The sequence below is a fragment of the Periplaneta americana genome, chromosome 15, assembly GCF_040183065.1.
Source record: "Periplaneta americana isolate PAMFEO1 chromosome 15, P.americana_PAMFEO1_priV1, whole genome shotgun sequence".
Classification (NCBI taxonomy): domain Eukaryota; kingdom Metazoa; phylum Arthropoda; class Insecta; order Blattodea; family Blattidae; genus Periplaneta; species Periplaneta americana.
The window spans coordinates 158,698,225-158,711,375 of NC_091131.1; the positions used below are offsets into that span (position 1 = coordinate 158,698,225).

The window sequence follows — 13,151 nt, forward strand, 5'->3', positions numbered from 1 at the left end:
AGTTGCCTTTCGAGCCAAATTGACGGAAGAGTATCCCAATATAGTGAGAGAAGTAACACAAAAACAACTCCCCTTTTCAGCATCATCCATTTTTGTGAACAACCCTTCTCTGTAATTACTACAATAAGCTCTAAATCCATAACTTCGAAGTTCTTAAACATTAGCCCAGAAATTCACATACCATTATTCAAGACATCAAGTCATATGTTTTACAAGAAAATTTTTCTTACTAATAATCGCGTTATTTTTATTTAAATTTAAAATGATTCAAGGAATATGAAGAAAGTTTTTAACTTCCTATTTTCAATAAAATTATTTATTATTTTGCTAGCATACTCCGTTTCAAATTAGATTCAAGGTCAAAACCAGAAAAACGTCAATCACAAGTTTCACATATTGTTTCCTATTCATAATTTGTATTGTTAATTTATACATTCCTAAAATAATTCAAATACTGGCACGCTGATTCAATTGATATTTATAAATACTATTCCTAGGACTCGCGTTACGGAATGCGCGCTGGTTCGAGTCCTCGTGGGGAAGAAATTTTCTCATGAAATTTCGGCAGTGTATGGGATCGGTGCCCACCCAGCATCGGGGAGCTACAATAGGTAGCGAAATCCGGTTGCGAATACCAGCTATAACGGCTGGGGGGGATCATCGTGCTAACCACACGATACCTCCATTCTGGTTGGATGATCGTCCACCTCTGCTTCGGCATGTGGGCATGAGGCCAGCAGCTGGCTGGTCGGTTTAGGCCGTTTACGGGCTGTAGTGCCACGGATTATTATTATTTATTACTTCATTATTGTGCATTGTTCTTTTTTAATCATTGCTGCCTTCACCTGTTTCTTTACTGTGAATAAAATTTACTCTAATAACAGAAGATATAGGTCCTGTTTCATAAAGCTGACAAGTCCTACAAATATGACAATTTTACATATATGTCAGAAAATTGTAGCATTTGTTTTCTGACAATTCTTACCTGCTTTGACAAATACAATTTGTGAATTGTCAACAACGTTTCATTAATATGACAATGACAGATGAGTATGGTATGTGTAAATATGTAAGATCGATAGCAAATTATTTCTTATTTATTTCATATTTTTATAAAAGTAATCGATATGAGACGAGTTGATCAGATGATCTATAATGCACGGTATTATGGAATTTATTAAAAATTTGTAATCACTGTTAGAAAATCAATTTTATATATATAATAATGTGTGCATCTGAACATAACCAATAGTAATAATCACAGCCACACAGTGAATAATCTAACCATGATTGTGTCTATATTGTATAATTGTATCTACTACATGTTGTTCCTTGCATTAAGCATGTTCAAATGAGTGAATTGAATGATAGATAGTTATTAACACTATTTTACCATTTGATAAGCAAATAGACGGCCTTATATAATCATACTTACAATGTTTATTTTAATCGAAAACACTTAAACAGTACCAGTACCTTTTTTTCAAACTTAATGGTGAATTTCTGGATTGCTCACTATTATTGCATTTCTTATATATTACAGCTTTTGGTTTGTTATGTTATAGGTTCACATCTGTATGTATCAGCTGATGGAGAATTTGAAGTATTTGTGGGTGAAAAAAAAGTGTCCAGTTTTGGGCCTGGAAGGGCATTTGGAGAACTTGCAATTCTGTACAACACTAAGCGAAATGCCACCATTCGAGGTAAGAGTTACTATTTGGTATAGTATAATAATATTCTTACAGCTTTAAGGTGAATATCATTATGTTCATTTTTTAAATATCGGCAATTAATTTGGACTTGAAGAAAAATGATATGAAATTAAATAACTTCATGTTTTCTGTCCTACATGTATTATACCTAAAATTATAATGTATGATAGCAGTAAAGATTTGTTTTAGTCTGTAAATGTCATTAAAAACAATATTTTATGGGCACAAAGAACATGATTTCTTTACTGTTATAAATATGTAATCACCTTTTACCCATTAATGATATACGAGGGAAATCCAGGAAATAACGACCGTTCGCGCATACCCGCTGCGCAGCTGACTCCCCTTCCTTGTTTGAAGGTCAACTGGCTTCCTTAACATGTGTTCTCATAATGTTGTGAGTACTGGTTGCAACAAGTCGCCATTGTGCATTTTGTGTTACTTCAAAGTGAACGACGTGATTGATAATCCCGCCGACTGTGAGGTGAGGAGTGTGATTCGATTTTTGAATGCCCGACATTTGAAACCTGCAGAAATTTACCGGCAATTGAAAGAAGTGTATGGTGATACTGTAATGAATGAAAGAAATGTGAGAAAATGGTGCGAAATGTTCAACAATGGGCGAACAAATGGCCACGATGAAACTCGACCCGGACGCCCATCATTCATCACAGAAGACCTGAAGACTAAAGTGAACGATAGAATCTTGCAAGACAGGCGCACATCACTCGACGAATTGCATATTGCCTTTCCTGACATTTCTCGTTCTTTGCTTGGTGAAATTGTATTGCAACATCTTGGCTACCACAAAATCTGTGCACGATGGGTTCCACGGCAACTGAGTGACCAACACAAAACTCAGAGAATGGCCTCAGCATTGACATTCTTGATACGATATCACACAGATGGAGACGCCTTTCTTGATCAAATTGTGACTGGTGATGAGAGACCAAGCGCCAATCACGTCAGTGGCATCATCCCTCATCACCCAAGAAACCGAGAAAATTCAAACAGACTCTCTCAACACAAAAAGTCATGGCTACTGTCTTTTGGGATCGCAAAGGTGTTCTTTTGCTGGATTTCATGCCAAAAGGCACTACGATCAATGCAAATCGTTATTGTGAGACTTTACAAAAACTACGGCGAGTCATCCAAAACAAGAGGCGAGGAATGCTTTCGAGAGGAGTTGTGCTTCTTCACGACAACGCCCGCCCGCACACTGCTGCTTCAACTCGAGAATTGCTGGATCAATTCGGTTGGGAAATCTTTGATCATCCGCCCTATAGTCCAGACCTTGCTCCTAGCGATTTTCACCTTTTCACTAAGCTGAAAGACTTTCTGGGTGGTACGCGTTTTGAAAGTGATGAAGAGTTGAAGAAGACAGTGAACACCTGGCTTAATGAACTGGCGGCAGAGGAGTATAACACGGGAATTCTAAAGCTAGTGAACAGATACGACAAATGTTTAAATGTAGGTGGTGATTATGTAGAGAAGTAAAGGAAGCTTCAGTTATGTAACAGACTTTGTTTTTTCAAATAAATATATATTTTTTTAATTATTACAACAAAACGGTCATTATTTCCTGGATCCCCCTCGTACATCTGCATCACTTAAGGAAGCTGAATGAAGAACGAACTATGTCCCTTCAAAACTCTATAATATCAGAAGACACTTCGCCACCAAATGCCAAAAGAAGTAAATTAAGAGATGTTTTAAGAGTCTCATCTTTTCAGTCATGTTGCAAACTATCACATAAAGGAAAAAGAGTCATTATGTTCTACTGCCAGTGCATGAATATTAACAAAAAACTATAGGTCAATGCATGGAGGTCAACAAAAAAACTATCCATCCTTATTCGAATATACCAACGCAATAAAGTTATCTTTCAATTTGTCCCTGTTCCCTTAAGAGCTTACAACATAACCAATGGCGTAGCGTAGCAATATGGCCTGGGTACACTATATTAAAAATTTGTCGACACTCAATTTTTGTTTGATTTCGGTACAAGCTAGAAGCAATATATACAATATACAGTAGCGTGCAAATTAATCCGAACAACGTAATTACTTATGCAAAAACACTCAAACGGGATAAAAAAAAAAAAAGGATCTAAGACATACCTCAGTAATCTATGTGGCCTCCCTTGTTCCTAGTAAAGCTCTGAGACGATTTGGCATGGATTTCACTAATTTCCCACAAATATTCTTCATCGCGAAACCATACACCAATGAGGGCAGAAATCATCTTCTCCTTTGTAGAACAATCCATTTTTTGCATTCTTGTTTTGCAAATTGACCACAAGTTCTCAATGGGGTTGGTGTCAGGTGAGTTGCCTGGCCAGGGGAGTACCTGAATATTCATCTTGTTGAAGAATTCTGTAGTTTTTCGAGACGTATGGCATGGTGCCAGGTCTTGTTGGAACACACCTCTGCCATCCGGAAATGATTTTTGCAGCTAAGGTACGATTCTGGTTTCCAATAAGTGAATATATTTGTCAGAATTCATCATTCCCTTGATAGGTATTAATGCTCCAGGCCCTTCATGTGTAAAACAACCCCAAAACATTACTTTAGGAGGGTATTTGGGTGCTTGTTGGAGATGAACTACTGTTACTTTTTCGGATCCTTTCCGTACGTAAGAAACACGGTGGCTGTGGACCTCGAAATGAGACTCATCGGAAAAAAGTACATTCTTCCAGTCATTCACTGTCCAGTGTTGATGTAATTTTGCCCACATTAAGCGTTTTTTGCACACAACAGTGGTTAGCAGTTGCTTCTTAATAGGCTTACGAGCCCTTCGTCCAGCTTCCAAAAGCCTACGCCGCACTGTTGTGACGTGAATATTCGCCCCAGTGGTAGCCTTAACTCGCGGGTTAAGTCGACAGCAGTTAGTCTAGGATTTAATTTACTTTTCCTGACAATTAAACGATCATCTGCAGGTGAAGTCTTCCTTTTCCGGCCACAGTTTCCTTTTTTCTGGGGTGTGATGGATCCAGTTTCCCTGTATCGTTTCATGATCGAATTAACAGTAGCCAAACCGATGTGACATTCTGCAGCAATTTGCCTCTGTGTCATAGAAGAATGCTCTGCTAATGTTATAATTTTAGACCGTTTTCGTGGAGTTGTATCCATTTGTGAAGACGACAGAATGTACACAGGATTGCAGTATTAAGTCTTCAACACAACTGAAATGCTTATAAGTACAAAACGACAGGCAAAATGTCACATATTATAAAAAAAAAATAATAACGACAGACCTTCAACAATGGAATTACACGTACTACAGATGTCAATTAAAGCGGTATGAGCAGCTGTGAGGCCAACAATGACAGAAAATGTAAAAATATGTCGTGTTCGGATTAATTTGCACGCCACTGTAAGTGAGTACCTACCACATTCTATTAATTTCAAACAAATTATTATTTTTTTAATCATGATATACCCAATCGTATTAATATTCTGTTTTAAAATCTTAGATCACTTGATGATGATGATGATGATGATGATGATGATGATGATGATGATGATGATGATGATGATGATGATAATTAGATCTACAACTAGTCAGTTCAACTTTCAGTATTTACTATATACCAAGTTAATAAGCATCAAGCTAACAAAATTGTAGGCCTATCTGTGCAAGTGGACGAAACATTGGATACCTCATGCAAGCTTCTTTAATTTATCTCTGAATCTGTTCATTTAGAACTGACGTGATAATCTTAATCAGTTCGTTCTGGATATCTGGCGAAATGCCTTTGAAACAAGAAGAAGATAAGTGGCCCTTCATAAATTGTTCTTCTTGCAGTGGCGTAGCATGAAACTTTGAGTAGGGGAAGCTAACTCAAGTTGTCTTTCATGCAATATGAGAAAACGTATTACAAAAATATAGTCTTAAAATAAATAGTACAGTCAAGTACCCATACTTGGGACAGTTTACAAATTCATAGCTAAATACCAGTTTTGAAAAATTAGAATTGGATAATAATAAATATGTAGAAATACTGAACTCTATCAGCACTATTTGTGACATGAAATAAAAATTCTCTCTCTCTCAATATATTTTTTTTATTTAAAAAAATCTTCCTTGTCCCAAGTTAGGGTACATGTTCCCTTACTTGGGACACTATTTGTTTTAGCTTCTGTACCATGTTTGGGTGGGTATTACCTAACATGGGACATTAGACAATACAATGTTGTGAACATGAGCAATATTACACAACAAAATAACCTTTATTCATGTACAAAAATTGTTTGTTTAGGATACTTTATAACAGTTTAAGCTTACAAACAAATTTTAAAGAGCTAAACCCATTAAGAATCACCTTAATTATTTAGTTTACAAAACGAAAGTGTATCTACCCCTGAATTCAGACACTGGTTTCAGAACCCTTTTAATTCTTTCTAATGGAATACAATCATCAACATCCTGTACGTTAGGAAAAATGAAAACATCTCGCGACCCCATGTAGTTTCGCATGAAACTAATTTTGTAGAAGGAACTGTCATTGCTCTTACTTGTTACTCTTCCAGTAAAGGTTTTTTTGAATTGCTTTTCCGTGGTTTGATCATAAAGAAATTCAACGATAACAAAGTCATTTATTTCAACATGAGTTGGTGGTTGGTCACTGCTATTATTCCATGTTGTCAATGTCTGCATGCACTTGCTGCTGGTTAGTAATTGTTGCAATATTTATTTCTTGTTCGCCATTATCAGACAATACTGCAAAATGTTCCTCCTCATCTGATAATGATGGAGTGATATCACGTCGCTTTCGTCTGTACTCTCATCTTCATTGTTTTTCTTTCCTCTTCGTTTTTCAGGCACTGGTTCTGGATCATCAGCAGGGTCACCACTGCAATTTCCATTGTCAGAAGCCTTCCTCTTATTCCTTCTAGCTTGATGTGTCACCTTCTTGTGATTTTCTTTTTCTCTTCGTTTTTGGGCAGTTTCAGTTTCATTCTTTCTTAGTTCTTCAATCACATTTCGCTCCGTCAGACTTTTGCCAGGTGTGACTGTTATCTTCTTCCTCCTTGGGTTCACTTTAGTTTCTTTTTCACGGGTGTTTTTCAAGAATTCTTCAAATGATGAAGTCCACCTTGCTGCTGAAGCAGAGTCATCTTCAGCTTGAGAAACTTAAGGTAGGCGCTGCAACACTATATTTATTGAGCAGATAGATTCCACCCTTTTGAAAACCTGCTTTCAAATTTTCAGCTGCACAGTCCCAAGTTCATCCAGGATCTTCTTCAACAGTCTAGGAAACTGATCTTTTCTTATAGCCCCCTTGTACTTCATCTTCCAGTCCGTCAGCTGTCTCCGCCATACTACTTTAAGTGGACAGAAGAAGACTAAGTCCAAGGGTTGGCACAAATGTGTGCTGTTAGGTGGAAATAATATGAATTGAATATTCTTGTCAATACACTGTTGTAAAACTCTAACAGAAATGTGGCTGGCAAGGTTGTCACCAATAATAGCTTTAGGGCAATCACAAAGTTTTTTCATATATGGCAAAGCTATCGTTTCGAACCATTCCTCAAAAATGTTTCCCTCAAACCAACCAGATTTTGATCGGTTATATCTCGTTCCAGCTGGTCCGCCTTCTGTCCATGTGCTATATAAGTGATCAGCCTTGTAAACTACATATGATGACAAGGCAACACCACTTGTTGTACTGGCAAACATCACTGAGAAGTTTGATTTTGAGAAGTCGATTATTCGTTCTGGGTATTTGCAACTTCTGTGGACGTTAACCTTACTCTTTCCTGGATTACCCTGCATGCTTGTCTCATCGTAATTAATGATAGCTTCTGGCGGAACATCCTTCAGAGTCTCTGATAGTTCTTCAAAATATGAATCTATAATTTCTGGAGACACAGCTGCCCTAGCTCTCTTGATATTCTGGCTCTGGCGAACAGCCTCAGCCGCACGATTTAGATTTTCATCATCAAAGTTAATATAACTCCTCTTGGTCTGACTCATTTTTTTTATTAAAATCGACCTCAGTCTGAAAAAAGATCATTTGAAGTGTAGGCCTAACCTAGAAATGACATTACTACAAATGCTGACATAACTTGGGACACTGTCCCAAGTAAGGAACACCTATACACGTTTTTAAAAACATATTAAAAAGAAGGAAATGAAATAAGACATTTTAAAAACAGTGGTTAGGAATTGAAGGAAACATTACAGACATTACATATCAGGGATCAGCAAATTCTAGAAGCTGCTCAGAGAGTAGTGGTAATTAAAGTTAATCTTACGAAATAATTCACCTTTTTTTGGTAAGAACTTCAAAACTCTAAACTCCAATACAAAATCAGTTAAAATGAACTTGATTTCATTTCATAACTCAACTAAAACATCGTCCTTGTAATTAAACATGCTTCCAGCTCACTATAAACAATTGTCAAGATAGGAAACTTTGTAGAATGAGAAGTTCCAAAATGTCCCAAGTAAGGCTACTGTCCCAAGTATGGGTACTTGACTGTAGTCAATTTCAAGTCAGCAGTCGAAGATTGGTTGGAACATCGTAAGTAACACCAATAAGGCATGACCTCAAATGATACGTAGTATAATATGATTTCACGGTTTACACATCTCTTAACAAATAGACACGTATACGTATAACATTAGCTCACTCCCTGTCATACTTAGAGAAATCACAATATATTAGTATCATTACGTAAATATGCGTCTGTCTTTTGGTTGTGTCCTTCATTGACAGCAAGGGAGTCGGTCATTTCTTTTTTAAATCACACTTTTGTTCTTAAGTCAGTTTTGATAATACAATTGTCCTAAAAAAATTCAAGTAAATTGGTGTCAGGAACTGTTATTTCGCTCATTATTTATTATATCAGCCACAATGCACACTAACACTTCAACTGAACACAACTGACGAAAAGGGAAAACGCGGAAAACTACTTATTTTAAATGTTAAAGCTAGCTTCTTTGCGAGCCTTGCGACTAGGGTAGCTTAGGAAGGGATGGGAAATCTGCGGGGTGGATTACACAGAAGAAACCGGTCTGCTTGGAAGCTGGTGTGTGCAGGCTTCTTGTTTACTGCTGCATCACAAATCATCCTGAGCTGCCGCATCACAATATTTAATGCGTAAATATAAATTCTATTAAAATTAATAAATAATTTTCTTCATAAACTGCAGGTTTATTATGAAATTATTATTAACTGGGGAAGCTAAGCTTTTTAGCTTACATTGACGCTACGCCACTGTCTTCTTGTGCAGTATAGTCTAACAATTCTAATAAAATTATCCTTATTCTTTGACTCCAACCCTTCCCTGTTTCCCCTGAAAGCTAGTTCTTATTTTCCTAAGAAAGCTACAGCTTGAACAAGACGACCTAATATTTTGCGATTAGCAGACACTTCTTCATTGTGTTTAATGGCGAACAAACGTGCAGCTTCAGGTAAAACATGTTCAGTTCGTGTGCCCCTACCCAGTAGTTGAAACGATTTCCTATTATGAGTATGTCTTTTAGACGCTTCATATTTGCACGGTTTCCGTTACTTTCTTTACGCTTGGTATTCCTTCTTCACTCCACTCTTTTTCTTTCCCAAACAATAGACATACAAAACAATACAATTTATTTTGAGTATGACTGCCGGTTAACCAATTACATTTGTCATACCATGATGTTTGAAACGTTCGCTTTTGTCTCTTCTAATGCAAGATAATGTCAAGTTTAGGGGTTGGTCTTTTACTTTTTAATTCGCACTTTCTTTCCTAAAACAGTGTCGAAAACTGCGTTGCGTTTTTAATCAATATCAACCAAATCAATAGTATCGTCCATACTTCCAAAACAATTAAAATCGGAATATTCATTTAACTATTGAAACTTTGTCAGTGAGTGAGGGATATTGGCGTATTCAACCAATCGTTTCCCACCCTCGTGTCACTTCAAGAGAGCACGTAGTTAAAGACTAAACCCTCAAAAACAGCATTCAGTCTCAGACGCTGCATCTTATGCCATTTATGGAAAATAAATAAACCCTGTCTTCCTTCAACAGGCAGGTTAAAATTCAATGGAAAAAGCTATATAACTCACACTTGTATGAGACTCGGAAGGTTTCAGTCTTTACACGACTGTACTGCCGCATCAAATAATTTCAAGACTGCCTAATCACATGGCACATAAGTTGGACTCTATTGTAGTTTATTTATTTATATTTTTCGGTCGGTATACTCTTTTTGGTAGACTCAGTCTCAAAGTCTCCCCTGACGCTACGCCACTGAACATAACACAAGTCCACCTCTGTGGAATAACGATTAGCATGTCTGACCGTGAAACTAGTGGGCCCAGGTTCAAATTCTGGATAGGACAGATTACCTGGTTGAGGTTTTTCCGAGGTTTTCCCTCAATCCATAAGCAAAGATGCTGGGTAACTTTCTTACATTTCACTCAGACGCGAGATAACCATCGCAGTTAATAAAGCATCGTAAAATAAACCAATTAAAAACACAACCCATTATCGCCATTCAGGCTGCAATGAGACTCAAACATGTGTTTGGGTTCTGCAGAAAAACGGAACTGTTGCGCAATAATAGACACAATAGAGCTAGGATAGCTATTGCTGAGAAGTCCGTGAGGAAGTTCACTGCATATCTTCTGAAGATTCTGACAAGAATTGACATCATTGCCTTTAATAGGAAAGATATCCTCCAACCTCTTTCAAAGTTACACCATACAAGCACAACATGCAGATTTGGAAAAGAAGGCCATATTATAAGAAACGTGCTGCCCTTTCTAAGCACAAAATATAAGTACATTTCAATAAATGAACTGTACGAGGGATTCTCTTTTGTGCACAGAGCTCACTGCCATTTTATATCCCTTTAATATTTTTAAAGGAGGAGATGGGTGAAATTTCTAACTTCTGTAGTTCTTAAGCTACAGTGAAACCTGTCTAAAGTGGCCATCTGAAGTTACCTTGTAAAATGGCCGTTTTATCAGGTGGCCGTTTGATTAAGGTTGCGGTTTTTATGAATCAGCATGAAAATACTGAATTTCATTCACTTTTTAGTATTGTGCGTACACAACAATTGTGCATATTAATGTCAGCCTCTTCCATTCTTGGAACTAGCCTTTTCAAAACTCGCTTACGGTACCTCAGTTTAAATTAATGGATAATACCTTGATCAAGGGGCTGGACATGTGATGTCCGCTCTAACCACCCATTACTAGCAAAAAATTGCTTACATTGAGTTCTTTGGTAATTTCAAGAGCTTTCTCTTGAATTATATACTCGCTTACTGGCAATTTCTTCGCCCTCGCACACTTGAACCATTCGTAAACGAAATCATTCACATTACTAAACACAGATTGTCTCTTCCTTTTTTGGCCTCCACACATATTTTTTTCTAATTCTTTTAATATTTCATCTTTATTCTTAATTATACCGTTTATTTGTGTCCTTCCACATTTGAATATTTTTGCAATTTTTCTCGCACATGTTCCCTTCTCACTTCCTTCAATCATTTTTTGTCTTGCCTCTAAACTTAACATCACTCTAGATTTATTGTTAGATATGATTTCTCTCTCAAACTATCTTCACAGTTCCTCTGAATCAACTGAATGAAAAGAAGAAAAATTCGTAAAAGCTAGCCCAAATAGAGAAAGATAGAAAGTGGAGAAAAAAATATAAAAAATTCGAATGGTTAACTACTGACCTAAAACATACTGTGACATTTTCGATAGAAAAAGTCCGTGTTTCAAACCTTTAAAAACGAGTAAGAATTTAAATCTGTGCAGGATCAGAGTGGAAAGTGACAAAGAGTCATAAAACAGTAACCAACTAACCCCAAGATATCGAGGGTGTACTGTTGTACACTTAGCTATTGTCCTCGTGACATTGCTTCCTGCCCTCTAACCATTGAAAAAATAGGTCAGACAGTATCCGTGAAAAGATTTTTTGTTGGACAGTGACTGTTATAGTCAGGTTCCAATCCAAATAGACCCCGGCCGCTGGCCGGCACAAGAGGTGGCCGCTAAATAAAGAGAGAATTTGTATTGATCTTATGGAAAATCTAATTGGTTCCAGAGAAAATTGGCCTTTGGTCAGGTGGACATTTAAATGAAGTGACCGCAAAGGCAGGTTTCACTGTAGTTGGTTTATTTTTGGCACACATATTCCACTTACGATATATTTATGTATTTATTTTAATGTCTGGACACTTGACACAAAGTAATTTGTCTACGTACTTCCCAGTAGAGTTCACCTGTTGACTTACACTGAAAGTCTTTTAATGCACCGTACTTTTGAACGTGATCAAAGTTCATGATGCTATCACTGCTTTGCACAAAACACAGGATGGTGATGGCAAAATGGAGATCTGATGAAGATGAGCAGCTAGAAGATCATGACACGGACTGCTGCAACTGTTTCCCTGCGTGGTTGATGTGGGATGTCCTTGGATATTAGTAGTGAATTCCACTTCTTGCCTTCGCTTGTTTTTTTTATGGTGTCTACGCAGTGGCGGCTCGTGATAAAATATTATGTGTGTTCACAATTTTGTGGTTCCAAAATCGAAGAGAATTTGAAATTGTACGTTTATTCTAATATGAAATGTCATGATTCTAATGTTTCACTATCGAAAAAAACAGTATATAAATTCAAAACGACATATAATAATAATAATAATAATAATAATAATAATAATAATAATAATAATAATAAGAGTAATAATAATAGTAATAATAATGAAACTCAGTCTTTCTATTTCCAATTTTTCCTGGTAAGCCAGTTTACCCAGTTCTTTACTGTTCCAAATTTCATTGAACAGAGTTCATTGTTTACGTTTGTTAATAATGAACACATACCACAGTCCCATTATTTACAAACGCGTGTGTTCAGTAATATATTTTGATTCACAACACACTGATACACTATAGCCTATACCAGTACTGTAATCTCATTCGCATAGATTGATTACTATAAATACATGCCAGTAAATATTATTCTTAAATATTATACACTACCATACAGATACTTAAATTCATATCACCACCACAGTCAGCCAGCACGTGTTTGAAAGTCAAACTATGCTATTATGTCGATACTGAAGTATAGTAATTCACAAACTACACTCTCGCAAGCAGCATTGTACACACATTCAAGTAAAGTAAACGTTCCTACAGTCAGATGCTGACATCTACAGGCTTTTAAATTTCCTCCTCGAGATATAGCACGTGAACGATAAGCACCGATGCACCTGACATCTGTAGGATAGATACTTATCATGTTCACTTAACGCTTTGTGCTCTTGACGAGTCATAAGCGGCCAGCTAAAGACAATATTCTTCCGCGTATGCGTGAAATTCCTGTAACCATCTCGAAAAGAGCACGGCTCGTACGTGAACGGATGTTGCCAAGTTTACATAAGAAGTTTATGCAAGATGTGGGAAGTTTAAAATACTCGATTCTGA

At 36.8% G+C, this 13,151-nt stretch overlaps 1 protein-coding gene across 7 annotated transcripts in view; it reads left to right on the forward strand.

Annotated features, from left to right (window-relative positions):
- The window catches only part of LOC138715483 (cGMP-dependent protein kinase, isozyme 1-like), a 280,131-nt gene that overhangs the window by 199,268 nt on the left and 67,712 nt on the right, over positions 1-13,151 (forward strand). For all 7 annotated transcript variants that reach the window (XM_069848430.1, XM_069848431.1, XM_069848432.1 and 4 more), the window contains one exon: positions 1,566-1,703. In XM_069848430.1, the coding sequence (XP_069704531.1) occupies positions 1,566-1,703 (138 nt within the window). The remainder of the gene's footprint in view (positions 1-1,565; positions 1,704-13,151) is intronic.